The sequence below is a fragment of the Manis javanica genome, chromosome 4, assembly GCF_040802235.1.
Source record: "Manis javanica isolate MJ-LG chromosome 4, MJ_LKY, whole genome shotgun sequence".
Classification (NCBI taxonomy): domain Eukaryota; kingdom Metazoa; phylum Chordata; class Mammalia; order Pholidota; family Manidae; genus Manis; species Manis javanica.
In genome coordinates, this window is record NC_133159.1 from 177,639,456 (window position 1) to 177,661,231 (window position 21,776).

At 42.1% G+C, this 21,776-nt stretch overlaps 1 protein-coding gene across 2 annotated transcripts in view; it reads right to left on the reverse strand.

The window, feature by feature from the left end:
* Positions 1 to 11: 11 nt before the first annotated feature.
* The window catches only part of GRB2 (growth factor receptor bound protein 2), a 62,687-nt gene continuing 40,922 nt past the window's right edge, over positions 12 to 21,776 (reverse strand). For both annotated transcript variants that reach the window (XM_036997197.2, XM_036997198.2), the window contains 4 exons: positions 11,214 to 11,311; positions 5,786 to 5,908; positions 2,847 to 3,015; positions 12 to 2,089 (listed from right to left, as the gene is read on the reverse strand). In XM_036997197.2, coding sequence (XP_036853092.1) covers positions 1,904 to 2,089; positions 2,847 to 3,015; positions 5,786 to 5,908; positions 11,214 to 11,311 — 576 coding nt within the window. In that variant the 3' untranslated portion in view covers positions 12 to 1,903. The remainder of the gene's footprint in view (positions 2,090 to 2,846; positions 3,016 to 5,785; positions 5,909 to 11,213; positions 11,312 to 21,776) is intronic.

A 21,776-nucleotide genomic window follows, 5' to 3' on the forward strand; every position in this document is an offset into this window, starting at 1 on the left:
GATACAGAATGGAGAATTCATTGTATGTTTATTATTCACAGTTAATCACTACCTACCAAATGCTATCTGCAGTTAAAGGATTAAGTACATAGGTCTTTATTTAAACATTTTAAATATATACACACAAAACTTAGTTCAGCAAGGCTTCATGATATACACCAATTCCAAAATAAAACAATCAAATGGTCCAGGGGTAGAATGCCAGATTCCTTTCATCACCAGCGAGGAAAGGAGCAGCTAGCTCTCAGCGAGGGAGCGAGGAGGGGCGGAACGGCCTGTCCAGAAGCACGGTGCCACACGCGCCTCTGGGTGCTCCAGGCCCACCTCCATAACCAGAGTCCAGGGGGACCCCAACCGACCACTTCAGGGCCTGACGGCTGTCACCAGTTCCCAGGTGGCCCCATTTTTGTTGTGGGAGGGAGACTGGGTGGAAAGTTCAAAAGCACATCACTGTGAGAGACAAGAAGCTAACAGGCGTCCGACAAGAGCTCCGCAATGCACTCAGCCTTCCTATGCCTTCCACCTCCTGATTCAGAGACATTTCCTTTTCAAGGGGTAGGGTGGTATTAACTATGAACAGTCCCTGTCCATGGAGACACGAGCACCCGGCTGCTGCTTGAAAGCCGCTCACTGGGGCAGGAGAGGTGGGGGGCATGGAAGGTGAAAGCCATGAACGGATACCCCCTTATTTTCAGATCAACAAAAACGAAAACTCATTTTCTACCCCAGCATAGGGATACAGTATAACCTGATACAGTTCAAAGGTGACAGTTTAAGCTCTGTGGGCTTTCCTGTATTTGAAACTTGGTGGCTCCAGGGATATGTGTCTGGGGGTCTCCAGAGTTAAGGAGGCGGGGGACCCTTCCAGCCAAAGCAGGTCAGATGTGGGAAGGACTGTAACCCCTCCTCCTCCCTAGGCAGCTGGTCGCTCTGTACCCTGTGCAGTGACTCCAGATGCCTGGGCACCGGGCTCCCTTGAACTCCAGAGGGCTGACACCTATTAAAGCTGAACCTTAAAGATTTCTGGCTGTAGGGCGGGCGGAACACCCACATCCTCTTCTGCTTGCCTCCTCGCCACCCTGTTTCCCCTCCCCGTGAGGGAAAAATATTTACAGAGTGGGAGACAAATTGGCTGAAAAGCTCTGGACTGTCTTTAACTTATTTTAAAACAGAACAAATAAAAAACACCACTCATAAGCAACCATGAAATAAGGAAAAAGGCACTATGAAAAACATGCTCAATAATACCACTTGGAAGGGAAAACAATGCAGAAAAGAGACAAAGGTGTTGAGCCTGACTCAGGAAGCCATGAGGGGCGACACTTCTTCCTCTGATCCCCGCACTATTTCCAGCTTTAACAACATCCACTGGGGGTTGGGGTGGGAGGCAGATTCCTACTTGCACTCCTCTCTGGCAGAAGCTACATAGCAAAGGCCTCATGCTCCCCTACCCTCTGCTTTTGTAATACTCTGGGGACACAGAAGTGGCTGTTCTTCAGTCATTCTGACTAAAACAGACATTTTGCATAGAGAAAATACCAGCCCACTTGGTTTCTTTTATTATTGGCATCAGCTAGGACTCTATGTGGCATTAAATGTCATGCATTGATGGACAGAAGAGAGAAAGGATGAAAAAAAGGACAAAGGAGGAGAAACAGGAGCAGTGGTGAAAATTTATAATAAAAATTCTTCTCTTAATTTATAGTTAAGTTTTGGCATTTTTATATCCAACGCCCCCTCCCCACCCCCCAAAGTTCCAACCAAAGTAAGAGGATCACCGAGTGACCCAGCCAGGCCTTCTGAGCTCCCTCACAGGCTGCTGCTGTCACAGGCAGCTTGTGGGTTTCATTCTTTTGTTATGTTTACAATTTTTCACTTTCTTTAAATAATCTCTTCTTCATTCTTAGACATTCCGGTTCACGGGGGTGACGTAATTGCGGGGAAACATGCCGGTCTGCCCGTGGCAAGCCCCTTTCCACCAGTTGGGGTCTGAGTTATCCATGACGTGGATAAAGTCTCCCCGACGGAATCCCAGCTCTCCATCCTCCTGGGGGTCAAAGTCAAAGAGGGCCTGGACGTACGTCGGCTGCTGCAGAGGGGCAGGCAAACACACACAACTGCATTTCTCACCGTGGCCAGGCCCGTAAGGGGGCCTGGTCACAAGCGGGCAACAGATGCGCACCGACCTCTTCACATTTCCTGAAATGACCTTCCACTTCTCCCCTGTCCACTTATCCCTACACAGTCTGAGCTTCTTCCTCAGGTGAGGCTAGTGCCATGCTTTGCCAGCACTCAGAAAGCACTCAGGAATCTCTCACTATGGAGGCCAGCGCGCTGTATTACCACACAGCGGGCACCGAGTGCTGTTTTACAGTTAATGAACTTCAGAAACAGCAGCTGAGGCTTTGTTTACGGCCCCAGAATTTGGAAATTCTTTAATTCCTATCACTTTATTACTTATAAAATCTTGACTGTTTTATAGAGTGAAAAGGTCAAGAGCCTAAGTAAAACAAACTGGTTCCATCTGTAACATATGTCTGGGATCTTAGGTGTGGGGACGTAGGTACAAGCATGGACTCCTCCCTCACAAGTGTGATTTTCCTTACAACTGCTTCCAGGGATAGAATATCCGATAGCATATAAGCGGTAAATTGGCAACACACTGCCTCTTGAAAAAGACAAAATCATTTTGTTTCAAGCTACATGTCTTTAATGTGAATTAGGAGTAGCATTTTGAGTAATGAGCATAGAAGCCCCAGAAATAATCCTTTGGAAAGGTGCCTGGCTTGCTTGAGGAGCTAGTCTTAACTGCTAAAAATGATCCCAATCTCTCTTATGAGGCTTACCTGTGGCACCTGTTCTATGTCCCGGAGGAATATCTGCTGGTTTCTGGAGACGGATGTAGATCTGTGATAATCTACCAGCTCATTCAAAGAATTGAACTTCACCACCCAGAGGAAATATTTTCCGGCTCCATCTCGGAGCACCTTGAAGTGCTGCACATCATTTCCAAACCTGAAGAGGGCAGAGTGTACACAAAGGAGCAGGTCACAGGCCAGAGGGCTCTGCGCTACCTGGACCTGGGGGCCACCTGCCAGTCTAGGAAGTGTCTTAGGAAATGGAATTCTGGCAGCATTCCTCACAGCCCGAGAGGCAACACGACTCCCTGGCTGGAGAGTCAGGACAATCCAAGGCTCGCCAGTGACCTCTCCATTAGGACTGGTGCTACCAGTGATACCACAAAGGCACCTCGCCAGCCATCAGCCTGATTCTGAAGATATCTGTGAAACAGAATGTCCTCACCCATGACACGCCTCTATGTGCCCTGCCCTGCCCCAAAGGAAACAGAACCTCAGATAAGGCAAGGAGTGTGACTTAACATTAACTTTTCAAGCAAAGGAAGATTTAAAATCTTACATGATACTGAAAGACAACAAAAGGTAAAATAGGAAATAAAGTGAGAAGAGGAGGGATTGGACATACTTTCAGTAATTCTCCTAGACTGCAAACAATTTAAAGTTGTATTTTTCATCTAGGGATTTTAGTTCTACTCATGGGAAAATGGTCTCAAAATAGAAGAACATAGAAGGATGATAAATAAAAGGGGCCCATGCACCTGCCCCCACAAAGTGGCTTCTCTTTCACCCAGTATGGTCTCATGTTCCCTTTGACATTGACCAACAAACACAGCAAGAGCCGATCAGGGCTACACGGCTAGATCAGCTCAGTGAGGGCACTGCCCATCCTGCTCACTGCTCAGTCCTCTAAGTCTACACCAGTGCCCAGCCCTCACCAAGCCATCCATGAAGGTTTGTTACACGAGTAACAGTCACTCTTCTTCAGTCTTAGAGGGTAAAGAAACTAAACACTTCTTGAAAACAACCCAGCAGGTGGCAGCACCGAGCTTCAAGGAAGCCAACGTATTCACGGTATCGTGTTCAGAAAAGAGTATTGCTGTTTCAAGAGAGAAAAAAATGTGTATGTGGAGAAAACTTTGAGGAAGGAAGACATATTCAAACGACACTGGCCCCACAGAAGCCCACTCCCACCAGGGTGGTTTCTAAAAGGGGTGTAGGACCTCTGGTGGTGAGCTGTTAACTACCTCGGTGTTCCCTCAGACTTCCATCCAGGAACTAGAGAAACATTCAAGACTGGATGCTTGAATCCCCCCCTCTGCGAAGGTCTGTTGAAGGATTTGTGTTTGTGTTAGAAAAGCAATTATGACATCTGTTTCCAATTTTATTTCTGAAACAATAAATGCATGGACTCTATATTTAAAGTTTTTATTTGATGAAACAGAATGGTTTGGGAGCCTCCTGGTAGCTACCGCATGAGCCTGTACAGTGATTAGTGGTACTCAAACAAGGGCCCCAGCTGACCACAAACTGTTGCGATGGTTCTGGCCATCACCCAGTGAATAACTGTTCTCCTCATTCTCTACCGCTTGCCTTAGGCGTGGGTCAGTATCAAACATAAGGAAAACAGATGATGAAATGCAAGTTAATGAGAAGCATAAAGACAGTAACTCTAACTCAAGATGCTCTTCATCAGAACCTCATTTGCATGTGTTTAAATCAAGCACATCAAAAAGCCACTGTTTCTATGCATGTGGGAGTATTAGGGTACATCGGAAATCTCTGTACCTTCCATTCATTTTGCTGTGAACCTAAAACTGTTCTAAAAAATGAAGCCTATTAAAACAATTGTTAGTTTAGAAGAAGAAAACTGGTAAGAGGACCCAGTTTAACATTGTCATGTTGAGATTAAAAATCATACTGGATACATATCTATAAGATATTTCAAGTATCACCTGAAACCACCCCCCATACCTTCACTGAGGGAAGACCCGTAAGAATTACCAATTTAAATCTACACTTCAGAAAACCTACACTATAGCCATTTGGTCCTAAAATGAAACAAGACACTCAGTTGATTTTTGAAACTGAAAACTCTTTATACATCATTCGTAAACGGCAAATAACCTGCCTTATAGCCTTCATTTAAAGGGTCAATGTAATCCATAATAAAAGTGACCTTAATTTCAACCTAATCATTTCTGTGACTTTGATGAAGTGATTTGTAAGAATCCTAAGGGTGGGTTCCTGGGATAACATATTAACTAGAAAGGACTGAGTCAAAACACACAGGGAAATGACAGTTTGATTCAAAATCCTTATTTCACTTATGAGAGGTGATTTGCTTGGAATCCTCAAAGTTCTAACTTATATTCCCCACGATTCCCAGGGTGGTAAAATTCCCTGCCTACCAGCTCCCCTTCACATTTAAACTTACCTCTGGGGAAAGCAAAACATCCAAAACCCTGTGATAACCTTTTTAAGTAAATGTGGGAGACGAAGACACTTCAGTAGACAGGCTATTTGGCAAAGGTGTGCAAAGGCAGCTGAAATGGTGATCAGTGATGCTAAGAGAGAACTGCAGGAATCCCCAAGGGCAGGGGTGCTGGGTGAGGATGGGCTGTGTGTACGGAGAACACTGTGGAGTGGTGGGGCCTAGGGAAAACTGGCAAACACATGCTATCAGAAGTGCAGCTGGCTGCTCTGCTATCTAAGACCTTTCCACGTGGGATCCCACATCCAGGGCTGCTAGTGCTCATTTTTAAGAGAAGCCAGAAATTAGGATCCTAGTGTAAACTTTTCTGATTTGGTAAATAACTGGTTAGGCTAAACCCTCTACCAGTCTGCAACTTTTGTATGTGTAGCCAGATACCTAGTCTGTGGTTTCACAATTTAAATCAGTCAGGGTAACCAAAGCAGGAAATACTTACTTGACAGAGAGGGAGAAATCCCCAGGAGCACTCTCACTCTCTCGGATAAGAAAAGCCCCATCATGCCGCTGTTTGCTAAGCATTTCTTCTGCCTTGGCTCTGGGGATTTTGCCAAAAAACCACCTAAGGAAGGAAGGCAAGCCAGTCAACATCTGCTTCCCCACAAAAAAATGGGATACCCAGCCTCCAAAATGTAACAGAGCACGTCTTTCCAGAGGAAAGGGCTACCTCCTTACCCTCCAGTCTCAACATGCCCTCAATCCCTTGAGAGATGGGCCATCTCCCTTCGAACGACTTCACCCTATTCCACTCCCTATAAAGTGACTCATAAAGCATGAGCGTGGGCCACTCTTCCTATAGAGGAAGACACACTTGAAAATGGGCCTGCCAGGCCAAAGCCCACTGGGCTCTCTACTGACTCATCACCCAGCTCTGGGGAAAGCCCAGGTCCATCAGTGTGAAGCACAAGATGAACCACATGAGTTCAGACAGACCCCTTCTTGCAGCCATTTGGTAAGGTTGTAGCTTTACTCAGTGGGATTAAGGGAAATGGGGGCTGGAAACCAGGAAGACCCAGAAACTAGAGACAGGGTGGCTTCTTATAATAGCCTGAAGGGAAGAAGTCCAGACTCTGAGGAAAGCAGCCTCTACCAGTAACTAGTACCTAAGGTTGGCATGCCTTGTTACTAATCAGAGTTGAGCTTTTAGGAAACAGATTATAACGTACCCTCTGGAGAGGCAGCCAGTTGCAAAATTTTTCATTTGGAGCAAGCTACAGATTCTTCTACCTCCAATGTTAATTCACCTTGGCCACAAGAGTAAGTGGGTGAGTTGATGGAAAACTATGGGAGCAACTGGCCTGTGGCTTACCAGGAGGAAGAGAACACTCTAAAAAAGCTTAAAATCCCAGCTCCTAACTATTTCACTTGGAAAACCACTGTTAATTAGGATGGATGAACTGTGAAAACAATGTTCTCTTTAACAAAACTGTCTTTAATGTTATCTAAGCAATGACATTACTTAGAGCTGCTGACAAAGACGTACCTGCTTCATTAGACTCTTTATGTGGTAACTACTACTCGTCAAACATGCAAACTATAAGAAGATACCAAAGAGCCCATTAAAGTTTTAAATCTTTAACATCTTACTTATAAGCCACCACACCGCAAGATGTCTCTAAATTAATATAATACACTAAAATTCAAACCAAAAGACATTAACTACTAACAAGGGTACATTCAGAAGCTGCCATTTGTAACCCTTAAGCATTCTTGAAATCTACCCGTGTCTTTCTCATTCCGCTTACTATAATGCCAAGCTGCGAGAAGCTGGTACAATCTACCTTCCTGCTTCTACATGTAACTCAAGGGGAAGTCCCCCTGTGCTTGGAAGCCAGGCCACACAGAGAAATCACATATTAATACATAAAACAGAATGATCTCCAACTATGAAAAGGACATCTGACAGTATGGAGACCACTTGAACAGCTTCTATTTTAATCTCTGGTGCTTTCAAGTTCACAATGCACTTGCACATGTGTGGCTTTCACTGGAGTGGGGTGAAATCACTCAGCAGCCAAACTCTTTCCCCCCGAAGCTCGCAAGAGCTTCCCACCAGGCTTTCCTTCCGTTTTCCCGTTGTAAAGGTCTAAGTAATGGATATAAATCAAAATTGCCTAGATGTACATGAAGCAAAAATAAAAAGCAAGACTTCCGCAGCTCCCCATAGGCAGCAATTGTTGGCAGTTTCATATGTAAACAGGCCCTCCCTTGTGACGCAGAAATGTATACAGATATACAATGCTTTTCTGCCCCGGCTTAAAACTAACTCAATTTTATTTTCAATTTAAAAAAAAACTGTAGTGAAGTACTCTAGAATTTTTACTAAATAAACACACCCTTTTTACAGTGCACAGACTGAAAAGTAGAAAATTAATTGAAGACCATTTTATTAAAGAAATTTCTTTTGTATCTGCTCCCATTTTTACCAAACACACCACTCCCCACTTCCATGTCCCATTTTGTGTTTAACTACATAGCTATGGTCAAAATTAACAAAGCTTTTTAAAGCTTTTTAAGCTTTCTAAAGATGGGTTTATACAATACAAACAGCAAGGGAGAACGTCAACAGGAGGAGGTGGTTTATTTTTCAATTTAATTCTTTACTACATCCCACAGGCTCCCATCCATATGCATTTAATGTGAAAAGCATGTATTTGGACCCGCCCCCAGTATATATAACTCATGTTGCAACGCTAATGCCAACAATCATTTCAAAGTCTGTGTTTAATTTGTTAACTTAAATGCTGTCTTAGGCCATACACTTCACTTTAAACTTCCCTCCTCTTCCTCCCTAACAGAAACTAAAGGTGGGGAGAGAGGAAAGGAGGAGTACTCGGTGCTCGCCAACCGTGAAACCAACACCAACCCTATACTTATGGGTGTCCAGCCACCACACAGGTACCACGGATTTTCTCTTTTAGGAACACGGCTCCCTTTCCAGCGCGAGAAGTGAATGAGCATCGCTTGCCTTTCTAGAGATTACAAAGACTACCACCACGGAGCCTGTACTGGATGCTTCCCTATCATCACTCCCAGGTTCTTTAGACTGGGAAAGAGGACTGGGCGCCAGAGCGACTCCTCCTACGGCTAACCGATCAAACGGGTCAGTAACTACACCTGTCCGAGGAAGGTGGTCTCTCCATGTTCTCAACGGCTGGATTTGAAATGCCTGTGTTACCTAAAATAGTCTGAAGAAAAATGACTTAGAACCACAGGCATTTTATTAAAGAAAAATTCTGCTAAATTCCGTTTTAGCTTGGAAATATGAATAGGAAAAGGATCACAAGTTCATTTTGTTATCATTGGCTCTAGTGCTGGAGTCAGCAAACTATGGTCCTCGGCCTAAATACGCCTGATTTCTTCTTTGGCCCATATCTAAGACTGTTTTACATTTCTTAAATAATTTATTTTTAAAAATTCAAAAAAAGAAGAGTATGTAACATGAGAGATCGTATGTGGCTTTCAAAGCCTAAAATAGTTACTATCTATCCCTTTCCAAGAATAGTAGCCAAACCTGGATCTACTTTGAGGGTGGACTGAAGGAATAGATGCACACAAAGTATTTGGCTTGTATTAGCCAAGGGAGGATGCACCACGTGATCCAATGAGCCCTTCCCACTCCTAGTAACCACCACTCAATTGGAGGACATTCTGTGATGCTGTCCATGAGAAGCCCACACAGCCATAAAGCAAACACTGCCATGAAGTGGATGGAAGACTGCAAAGCTGTACTTAGTATATGTCCCAGGGTATCTGTAATAACCTTGTGCTCATCTTTTGGAGTGTCCTGGTTATCACCATTTGTGCCTACCTTTTAGGAACCTGGGCATGGCTGTGTGTTAATCCCCAATATAATGTTACAGGGACCTCAAATGAGGGGCATATCAACCCACAAACAGGGGTCCAGGAATCTCTTCCACATGAACCCTTGAAGACTTAATGCTTTTGGCTTTTATCACCTTGAACTACTTGGTCTAGGCCTTGGTTCAGGGCCTGAGTATCAATTAAAAAATATTTACTAAGCTACTATGTGCAAAAGCAAGGTAAAAATTCTAATGGGAGTATAAAAGCAGAAGACATAAACTCTCCAGAGAATCTTAAAAAAAAACCCAAAAACATGTTTTTGGGGGTGTGGGAGATCAAATTCATACAGATACAAGATAATACAAGCTCCAAACAGCTACAAAAATGAAGTTTAGACTGATTTTCATCTTGTAAATCATTCAATGAAATATTTATCGAGGCATAATGAGGTGCCTGGTTCTTCTTGAAGCAGTAAGAAATTTCCTTGAGGACAAACTTTTATATAGACACCTTCCATTACCAAACTGCAGGGTAACCCGACCTTCTCTCTCTAGGCTAAAGCTTCCTGGATGGGATCTCCTACAGAGCTTCATATTAACTTTATGGAACTGTTATTATACCATAATTCAACTACAGAACCTATTTCCCAGCACCTAGCACAGTCTCTACTACATAATAACAACTTTGTAAGAGTTTACTGACCAAGGCATGAACCATCAGACAGTTTTATGGTGAAGCTTCTGAATCATTTGTTTTGTTTTATGGAAGGCAAATCATCTTTTTAGAACAGATTTGGTTCATAAGGTAGCATTTGGCCCATATTTAATTGCTAGTGGTGGCTGCATCTCTGAAAGGGGTATGTGTATGGGGAGAAACTCATTGCTCAATAGTTCTCCACACTGTGAGTCTTTTATAATGAGAACTAAATTCATAAATTACTGGCACTGCAGTAAAAATACTAGAAACTTGTATTTGCAGGATAAAGAAGAATGAACGAGATGATCTTGAAGGCCCCTTCCAGCTCTGTGACATTCACTTCTACACAGAATGCTGTAAGCTCTGTACAAGCTAAGGTGTGGATTGGATACTTGCTCTAGTACTTGGGGGAAGAGAAATGACAGGTATACATTAGAGCAGTGACCATGGGGGGAGGGGGAAAACGGGTTGCTACTCCAGGTGGGTCAAGCCATCTACAAATATTTACCACTCTGTGTAAACTGAGTAGACAGAATCTATCATTTCTTTGTGTCTTCAGTCTGAATGCTGAAAGCCTCAGTCTCCCCTGACATATGAAGTATGAAATCAACTGCTTTTAAGGCAGAAGCAGGGCCAATGAGAGGTGGTGGGTGCAGGTGGGAGGATAGAGGTTCATAAGGGGCCCCAGGCCCCACCAAGTAACCTATCAATGTATAGGGAGGGAGGGGTTCTGGGGGAAAAAGAGAAAAAGTTCACTGCTCTTAGCCTGGAGTAGGAGAACATTTTGGTGTCTCTAAGTAGGAACACTAAGTGGTGGGCATGGGCAGTGATTATAATAATAAACATTTACTGAGAACTTATTATATGCTCAGCATTGTGCTCTGGGGATACAATTACTAAGATACCGTCCCATGGGATAATCAAACATATCAATACCAAACTGTGTCATAAGAATTCTTTTTAAAACTCAAAAAATACAGAATTATGAAACATACCCGGACCCAATAATTTTGTAAAAAAAAAAAATTGTAGACCTGCATAACTGTCGTTTTATTGTTTAAAGATCACTGACAATTATCAATCTAAAACACATACTATTATTATGTAATAATATATAACTGTTTTAAATGAAATAATTGTTTCAGTAAAGATCACTAGCAACTATTACCAATCTAAATCATAAACTATTATTGACTACACTATCATTATACAGTAAAATTAACATGCAAAATCAACATGCTTTGTTAATTTCCTGGGAAGACAGAGGAAAAGTATGGCATCCATCGCAGTGATTTCAATTTTAAGAACATTATTTGAAACAAGCAGGTTGAGTCTGACCTTTGGGAAACAAGTAGAACCCAACTTACGGATGTGGTTTCATTTCTATGTAATTCTTGGGAATGAATCCGTCTTTCCCATTGAGCTCTGCCTTGTACCAGTTCTGATCACATTCTTCATTCAAAACCTGAAAAGAAAAAAGTCAAGGAAAAAAAGATCAGTCATTTCCTTTTCACTTGTAAAAGGGCAGCCAGTAAGACAATCATGCTGTCTTTTTAGGTTTGCTGGTAAAGGGTGTTACTGGATTATCATCAGCTTCATGGATGTATCATCACTTCCAAATTAGAACCTGGACTGCTTTAGAGTGATGTACATACACAGCCAGTCCCTGATTGACAATGGTTCGATTTAGTGATTTTTTTACTTTATAGTGCAAAAGTGATATGCATCCAGTAGAAACTGTACTTTGAATTTTGAATTTGGACCTTTTTCTAGGCTAGCGATATGCGGTCCAATCCTCTCCCATGATGCTGGGCAGCAGCAGGGCTACAGGGTCATGAGGCTCAACAACTGATACATTGACAACCATCCTCTACCCACACAGCCATCCTGTTTCTCACTTTCAGTACGGTACTCAATACATCACATGAGATTTCAACACTTTATTATAAGAGGCTTTGTCTTAGATGATTTTACCCAATTTGTAGGCTAATGTTTAAGTGTTCTGAGCATACTTAAGGTAGGCTAGGTTAAGCTAATGATGCTGTTCAGTAGGTTAGGTTATTAAATGCACTTGACTTACTGCATTTTCAATTGACTCTATGTAAGAGGAAGCTCTGTATTGACATTTTAAAGTGAGATACAACTTCAGAAAGGGTAGGGAAGACTGAGAGATAACCAACAAATAGAGAAGCTGCAGTAATGACGCTTGAGCAAGTTCACTTCTGAACAGAGGCTATAACCTGAGGAGTTTTACAATGCTGGTGCCATTGTGATGCTGGCCAACCTCTGGCCCTAGGTATCAGCCTCTGAGTTTAAGCTGCAAGGTACGGCAGAAAATCCTGCAAGAGCTAATACATGAGACTAGAGAGCTGAAAAATCAGCTATTGGTAAATCCCACCAGCCTCAAGAGATGAAAACATCATGATTTTCCCCTTAAAAAAATCATTATGTTTTATTAAATTCTGCAGTGATACCAACTAATATATATAAAATACACTCTCAGTTTTAAAATCTGCATTTCAAACACACTGAAACGCGCTGTAGCCAGCGAAGCCTCTCTGCTGCTAGATGATTATTAAGTGCTCACGGAGAATTAAGGTTGGGAGGGACAGTGCTCTTAGGGAGCTCCCTGCCACAATGACACTTGCATCCCTGAGCAGTGAGGCTGACCCACCAGCACACGAGATGCCGTGGCCTCATGAGGGAGCCTGTCATTGTGCAGGTGTCACAGAATACTCAAGAGCATGAGAGTAAAAGAACTGTTTTAAAAGTTGTAGAATAAAGTAACACTTGGAAAAGGGTAGTTTTAATTTGTGACCAGTAACTTTGCAGAAAAGATGACTGCATTACATGTCAGGAGTTCTTAGAGTTGCACATTCTTCTCATCACCTTTACCAAGACAGAGGCCAACTGCTCCCTAAAAAAATGCTCTTCCCTAATATAAGAAATTCCAGGGCAATCCTCAGATTTTGCACCAATTTAGAACTATGGTTTTGTGCAGAACAAAAGGACTACTTGTTGTTTAATATGCTTTTCTTCCCGGGAAGGCAAGGAAATATGGAGTAAATGTGCTTAGTGTATTTTTAACGCACTGAGTACATGTATGAGTAAAATTTTGGTTCTCTGAATCATCCTAGTACCCATAGTATCACTTAACCAGAAAGCCAAAGTATTGCTGTGCGTGACTCTAAACCTTTTGTTCTAGAACTCAAGAGACTGTTTCTGCTGATGATAAAGCACAAGAGAAAGAGCTTGCCTGGGTCTTTCTACCCACTAGTACATCAGCTTTCACATGCAAGCCCTGAAACCAAGAAGGCATAATTTAAAAGATATTTAAAAAGTTAAGCTTTATTCAAATATTTAAAATAGTAAAGAACACAAATCAACATAGTGAGTCTAAAGTGGAACAGAGAAAAGGGACCAGAACCTTATGTGGATGGATGTATTTAATTTGTTACGTATTTAGATGAAAACTCAATCCTTCATCACAAGTAATTTTTAAAAGCCTGACCATAGTTATGATAATGAGGAAGCTGCTCCTATCACCATTTCTCCACAACAGGAGGCAGCTTACCATTTGCTCATTCATTACCTCTTACTAAATACAAGGTTCAGTTCAGCAACCAAATTTTCAGTTTTGAAAATTCCAAGGAATGGTTTTGGCTATTACTCCACAGCTGCATGTTCTATTCCAACCCTGTACATTCCCTCAAATTATGACTGTGTAGCCACACAAGATACTTCTGTTTAACAGCAGACTGATCAAGGGATTAGATTACAGAAAGAGGAAGAAACAAGTTTCAGTGAGGGTTTCCTGCCCCCCCTCACCCTTACCCCCCGCAAAAGACTGGAAATAATGTCAGAGTTCAAATCAAGAAGAAACCTAAAAAGGTGAGGTTTATACAGGAGACTTAAAATTTCCAGTCAATGGAAGGGGACACAACAAGGGTTTCAAGGGGTAGCTAATGTTTTATTTCTTGGTCTGCATGCTGGTTATCTGGGTGTGTTCAGAAATTCACTAAACTGTGTCCTGATGACATAGGAACTTTCCTGTATGTGTATCATGCTTCCACTAAAAGCTAGAAATGTTACGGTCAAGAGCGAGAAACCATAATATTACAGTCTAATTCACACATAGGAAGACCACAGCAAGGCCCACAGACCTTGGGCACCAACTTTTCACACCCCAAAACAGACAGGAAGCAGAAAATAACAGACTACAGAAACCCCCATGATAGTAGCTTACCATCACTGCTTTATGAAAATATAAATCCACAGAAATAAAACTTTCTTCGTCATGGACAACCTCGGAGCATTCCAAGTGTTCTATTTTTCTATATTAAATGATTCTGATAACATAATTCACTACTGCCCCCATCCTTTAATCTGAGACCCTTCTAAAGTCAATGCAAATTGCCATATATACCAATACAAAGTTGAAGCTTTTAAAAGCTAAAAAAGAAAAGACAAAGAAGAAAAAAATGCCAGAGGTCAAAGATTTAGGTCTCAGATCCCCCAGGATGCACCTGACCTAGTGGCAAGAGCTCAGGATTCAAGAGACTGAACATATGGGTCCAAATTCCATTTGACCAACAATGAACTCTATGACCTAGAGCAAATGACCCTTCTCTTCCCCACCCATGAGGTGGTGGTAATACCTATCTCCCAGGATTATTGAGGGGATTAAATGAGAAAATGGAATAAGCAGTAGAGCAATCAGTATACAGCTACATCTCTGCTGTCTTAGTGGACAAGTTTACTCCACAACAGCTATCCTGTCTCACACACCAGCAAAATGTGGCAATCCTGGGGAGCCTGAGTTTTACCTTCACTAAATTAGGTCTCTTTGATGTAATGCTGTCCATGGGCATCAATAGCACACACATTAAGAGAAGACTGGTATTCTTGTTTTATTCTGAAAACACACAAGTGCAAGACTTCTGGGCTTATTTCAAAGATTTTAAATGCAGAGTTTAAGGATTATAGTAGCTAATTCCCTTCCCTGTTCCTCTATACCAATAAGAACTACACTTAATTTCTACACAAATTATGGAAAAAGGTGTCTTTTATGAAAATGTAGGTAGATAAATACTTTGTTTATAGATAGCTTCATTTTGAAATATGGGGATATCTTCCTCTGAACATATTCAGTCATCTGTAAACAAACAAAAAAGGAATCATGATTTTTTTGTAAAGAGGCTGTACAGTAATGGAGCAGTTGTCTCATCAAACCTTTTATGACACACATTCTAACACCTTACAGGAGGTTATGCTTTCAGGGAAAAAACTGTGAAGCACTTTGTATAAGAGCATTTGTGCATGACAGATAGGAACAATTGCATATCATATTTAAGTTCTTACACACAAAAAAGCCCCAAAATACCACTTATAGCTGGTCCCTGCATTTTAGAAATTTAACATAAGCCGAGTTTTCCCCACTCTTTAAAGATCAGTTAACCGCCCCCCTCCCCAACAGGAGCAATACTGAAATAGTGCCACAACCTAAAGAAAAATTTCAGTAATTCTGGTGACCCTACCACATAATTTCAAGTTCTTAGAAAAGGGAGTGCGCGTGCGCGCACACACACACACACAGACACACACACACAGAGGCTTTTTAAAGACTTTAATCCCTAGGAAGAATTCTACAGGATCCTCACTAGGGTCACAGTACTGGGAGAGCTATTTAAAATCAGTTCTCTTCAGCTGCCTGTTACATAGTTTATTAGAAACTCTCGGAATGCTCTTCGGCTTCTCAGACTCCTTGGATTACTGACCCAGTCTCCAACTACACTGATGTATTTCTAACCGTTTAAAAAGAGCTTTACCATCACTACCTCCACCTGTTAGTGTTTACTCAATGTGAGAAATATGCTAGTATGCTGTTTGCTTCCTGGGAGCCAAATCATGACAAATACCCATACTGTAGACAAGCTATTCTGAATTTTAACGATGAGATGACCAACTTTAAGGTAGTTTAATAATTAAGGTTCCTGGACCCAAAGAAACCTTCAATTGCTTATCCCAAGCAGAGAGCAGTGGTTCTCATCATACTGCCAAGCACATCTCTGTGCTAAATGACAACTCGTGAAGACACAGCAAGCACCTTCTGACCCAGTAGACACTTAACAGGTGGATGGTCCCTTAAAGACCAGAAACTGAGAAGAAATGAAATACACCTATGAAGTTTTAAAACTCTCCTAATTTTGGCAGATTTTTTTAGTTGTGTATAAACATCAAATGTATGCTGTTTTATTGAATGGTTTAAAGAAAACTTATTCACTTAAAAAGTATTTAATGATAGCAAATCAAGGGGTTTGCCTTAGGGTTATGACCTCTCTCAGCAAAAATCTAATAACCTGTGCCATGAAATGCTTTTTCAGTTCCCTCTGAAATGGTATTTCCAGAAGATTTTCTTTGGGGATCCAAGAGTCCCCAATGCTTTTTAAACCATATTTTTTTATTTTAAGAAAGGGTTCTCTCTATTAAACTAAAGAAATCCAAAGGCCTTGTGTTAAAGTGTACCTTCTGACCACACAATGGTGAGAGGTGCTAGGTTTTGCCCTTTAAATAATTTCCAAAGTAAAAGAAAAAAAGAGAGGGAGGGAGGAAGAGGGAACGAAAGAGGAAAGAACCCCAAACTCCCAAATTTTCCACTGGTGAAACTCACTCATCACGTTACACTGCTATCTGAATACGAACCAGTTGTATTCCGGGAATCGTATCTTCTTTCCTGTTGCACAAGCTGGAATTCTCTTGCCTCCGTAAGCAGCTGCTGTTAATGGGGATCAGTCTCAAAGGGGGATGCTGGTGGGTCAAGAGATTAGGGCACACCCCAGTCCATGCATCATGGACTACTCTGCCCTCAATCTATGTAGTGCCCCCAAAGCAGTTCTACCATCGGTTTTCTGTTTAAAAAGTATTACGCAGCCTTCTATACATTCAAATCATCCTTAGCTTGGCATTCCCGTTTTCATGATTTGGCCATCGTGTAGCTGTCTGCCCTTCTTACCCACTATTCTATGCAAACCCTTCAGGTCAGTCAAGCTAGCCAACCTACCAACCTCTAAACACCACTGTACTTCTGTTTCAATGTTTCCCTTCTGGCTAGACTGTCTTCTTCCTTTTCTACTGGAATCTTTCAAGATTCAGTTCAGGGCTTACAATCACCTCAGCCACTTTTCTGTTTCACTGTTATGGTTTTTAATGGAGGATCATGATCAGCAGTGACAATCCCTTATTACATCTTGCCTACCACTCCTTTATACAAACTGTGTACTGGTATGCTTGGGCCCTTTCTTACAAAACTGTAAACACCCTGAAGCTGGCTCCACGCCTAATTCTCATCTGTATTCCCCACAGCTCTCCAGCACAATCTGAGAACTGACTAATATATGGGGGCTTTGTTCTAAGTAATACACACAGCATCACAGAGCTAGCTGGGTCTAGGGACAAAGGAAAGAGCACCACATTACACATTACCTCTTAAAGAGACTCCAGAAAAAACACCGTCACGAATGTGTTCCCCCAACGAAGGAGAGGCAAAGTAAAGGAAGGGGTAGATCAGGCATTCTATCTTTCCGTAACTTCAGCACCACTGCCCAAGACTTCCATGTGGAATATCAAAAAAAGGGGGTACACCCGTATCTTTTCCAAAGATTATCTGCTTCTACTTTCTCCAAGATACACAGGTACAATCAAGGGTGGGGACATGGGGATGGGTAGACAGAGGAGGGAAATTCAGTATGAAATGGATAAAAGGAGGCGATGCCTTGGGTGGAGTAGGGAGAGAGTGGAGGTGCAGCTCTGTTTCTATACATGTGTCCGCACACTAATACCTCTCATTAAGGGGGCACCTTCCTGGAATGTTAAGATGCCTGGTTCAGTCTGCATGTCTGACCTTTGACTGACTCTCGCAAGTTGTTAATTTTATAGCTACAGCTCTTCCAGCAAAATGTTTACTGAAGACAGTCTGGAGGACCTTGGACATTTTAATTCTTCCACTGAATCAGGCAGCTAGTTGATAGAAAAAGATTAGACACACATATGAAAAATGATTACAGTTAAGCATTCAGGACCACTCATGCGTTTTTTAAATGTAAGACTTCCTTTATAATGTTCATAACATGTAGGAAGATGACCTAAAGTGACTATACATACAGGATATTTCTTTCTCTAAGAGATGTTTCAGTACTCAAAAACCAGATCAGACAGACACTCCCAGCAATTTCTCTAGGCTCAGCTGTCATTTAAAAAAAGCTGCTCATGACATTTTAACAAAACAGGAAGGTAGTTCACACTTACATGATATTACTCCACCCAGATAAATCTGGAGGCAGTGAAACCCAAATGCACAGGCAATACCCCAAAATAAACTCATTCTACCAAAGGGGTACCAAGAGTTTCCATTCAAAATAACTGTCTTTTGTGTCTTGTGACTTATGGCAGACATTACTTTGGTGTAGCTGATTGCTCAACAGAGAAGGAAATACTCTCAGAGTCAGAATCTTAACTGTAGGGGGCTGGGGGAGATAGAAGGGTTGCAAGGAGAGACAGAGAGAGACATATCAAGGAGTTTCAAGAGAAAATTCTGTACATTTGAAAAATTTTGCAATCATATGATGGCCTGTACTAGGTAAGTACAGCTGACCCTTGAAAAACATGGCGTTAGGGGTGCCATCTCCTCTCCTGCAGTCAAAATTCCTAGTATAAGTTTTGACACCCCAAAAACTTGGTTAACAGCCTAGTGTTGGTCAAAAGCCTTACTGATAATGTAAACAATGATTAACACATATTCTCAAAATAAAGTAAGCTAGTGAAAAGGTGATTTTTCCAATTATTGCTAATCTCCAAAAAATATCTAATATATTTATAAGAAAAAAAAATCAGTTCAAATCCATGTTGTTCAAAGGTCAACTATACTATGCCACAGAGTGCCAAGTCCTGAGCTAGGTAAACTGAGGATACAAGGGATGACCCCTTGCAAGGAGCTTAGAGTCTAGTAAACTGCTAGTTCTGACACAGTGAGATGGATGCCAGGAGAAGGGGGAATTATGAGTTCTATATGGCAACTATCAATTCTATGGAAAATCTGAGTTCCAAACACTCAAGAGAAAGACATAAGTCTGGTTTAGGGGATATAGGAAATTTCCCTGGATGAACTGTGAACTAGGTTATATTTTGCCCGCATCTTTAGTTCTGCTCAGCCTGTGTGAGACTGTGAGTAGAAAGAATGTGGCAAATTTCCCAAATTGCTACCAAGCAAATGGAGGGATGGACTGGCTGCTGCCATGAACCAAATGACTGGTTCTGCTTTCTTAAACTGAAAGGTAAAAAAACCTTCACTAATGGTATCAGAACATCCTAACTGGAAATAACCAAAAAAATTTCAAACTGAAGCTATTTCTTTAACAATATATATTTACCCACTGTCCTTGTCATCTTGCTTATTAACAGAAAGCTTTCAATATTAGGTCAAATTTTCCAACTCTCTCCTCAAAAAACAAACAAAATAAAAACCAAAGCCTCCCAGACCAAGGGAGCAGTGGTGAAACATTTCCTGATGATCAGCAAACCTGGTCATATCCATCAGTTCTACCCTCGGAGACCTACTCACTCCCTGTTGCTTCAGCAGAATAACAGAAAACAGGTGCTCCCGCCCAATCTCTCTTCCTCCAAAAAATGAATGACAATAGTTTATTAGATTTCACTTAAGGCCCAACTGATTCAAGATGTGAACTAAAGGATCTACCGAGTTACTCTCCTTCTGTGACCCAAGAGCCACCTCAAAGAACATAATTGAGAAAACAAAAACAAAAACCAGTGTCAGTCACTCAGTCACTGAGTGAACCACATACAGCTGCAAAAGGATATATGCCTCCAAAAACCTCAAGGCCAGGGGTCCTTCCACCTCATGTGCTACCACACTGAGCTCCAAATTAGTAGAGTTTGTAATCACATGACAGACAAACGGGCTGGGGACAGAGTGGTAAGTGCCCCTATTCCCAGGGTTGAAATGAGTACAGGCAATCACTGTACTCATTTGAAGTACACAGTATGAAGGTAAAAATGTGGATTAGGGTTAGTTTAAGTACAGGGCTCAGAGGTAGAAAACAGGGACCTAATCTAGCCAGGGATTTAAAGCGATGTGGCCAGACAATGACATTAGAGGGAAGACCCAAAGGATCTCCTGTGGTTCTAGGCAGAAGGCTCTAGTGTGCAAACCAGTGAGTTAAAATTGGTACACTTAGGACAACCAGCAGACGTCACTGAAGAGTGACATTCTGGTTTGCATTTTTCAAACATTGTGTTGGTGGCAAGGTGAGAACAAAGCTGGGGAAGCCCAGGTGGGGACCACTACAACCACAGGCGGAAGATGACAGTGCTTGGACTGGCGCTGGGCAGTACAGAGAGGGAAGGAGACAGATTCAAGATATTTCTTGGTAGCATCAAATGGACCTGAGAATTAGATATGGCTCAGTGATGTCCCTCTTGGCCAATTTTTTCTGAAAAGCCATTTTAGAAAAATGGCTATACAGACCTGCTAGGCAACTTTCTCTCTTTTAAAGCCATTGTGAGTAAAAAGGGTAATTGTAAAAGGTAGATGGTATCCCTGAGCTGGTATTTCCACCTGCCTCTCCAGATGCGGTTGACCCTCTGTCTTCTTGAGCTCTGGGTATGCACAGGTCACATCAAGAGACTCATTTACAGGCTCTTTGGTTTCCAGGGGTCTCCACAAATGGGAGAGCAGCAGGACAAGGTTCCCCTTCTGGGGGTTGTTGAGGACAGTCTTAGACCTTCAATGACAGTCTCAGCCCTCCTGACACAGTCCTCTCCTTCTCCAGCTTGGGAGCTCCCCTTAGCCCCACTTCTTCAGGTCTTGGATGGTAACCAGTTCCTAGTTTTAGGCAATGCGCCAGCCCATGTGGTGTCCAGAACAGCCCTGCCCACACCCTGCAAACAGTCTCATTCTTTAGGTCTCCTCAAATTAGCTGATTAAAGTGTGTCACATGTTTCCTACCAGGGCCCTGACTGAAATTACACTCAAAATCAGTTGCACCTACAATCCTTTGGAATGACTAAGGAGACAGGTCTTTATTTGATGTGACACTTGTTACAGGGCAGAGGATGCAAGAAGTATCTAAATTCTACCAACCAACTGGGAGAAGATGATGATGAAAGAGACTTGCTTTATGAGGTCCACCACCCATCCTTAAGCAGCCAAATAATTCTGTTTACTGTCAAAATAGTTATAGGGAGCTGAGAAAGGGAGTGGTGGCATCAAAGTCTGGGATCTGAAATCTGGTCATTTCTAGACTGTCTTAATGATTTACAGCAGTTGTCCTCTCTGAATTGCACTTTAGTTAATGTGTAAGTGTCCACTTCACTGAAAACATTGTGCTAGGTAGGAAGCTGCAGTGGGGATAAAGAAAGAAGACATGGTCCCTGCCCTCAGAACTGTGTAGGAGCTAAGGGAGCTGTGTATGTAAATAATGAGGGAATAAATGAAAAGCATGATAAGGGGAACTGCTGGTTTTGAGCTGAATATAAAATCCACATCTACATGTTTCCAAACTAGTTGCATGGCTGATGTAGAAAATTCAATTCATGTCTGGAGGAACTAGAGAAAGGGAAGCTTGAACTAGTCCAGGAATAGAGCAAGAACCTGAATGTAGAACAACTCAAGAGCCCATTAGAGGGTATGGAAAGCCAAGTGGTCTTCCCCTCTTAGTTTAACTGGGACTCAATAACACAGGAAGCCACTGCTGTTTAATCACCCTTTGCTTGCCATCCTTTGCCAGGCTGCACACTGCCGTGCCGTGATGGACCTGTCCATGTTTAAATAACAAAGGGTAATTACAGACACTGTGGACAGCTGGAGGTGGCTCGATCAGGCAGAGTCACCCCTTACAGGTAACCACTCTGGTGAT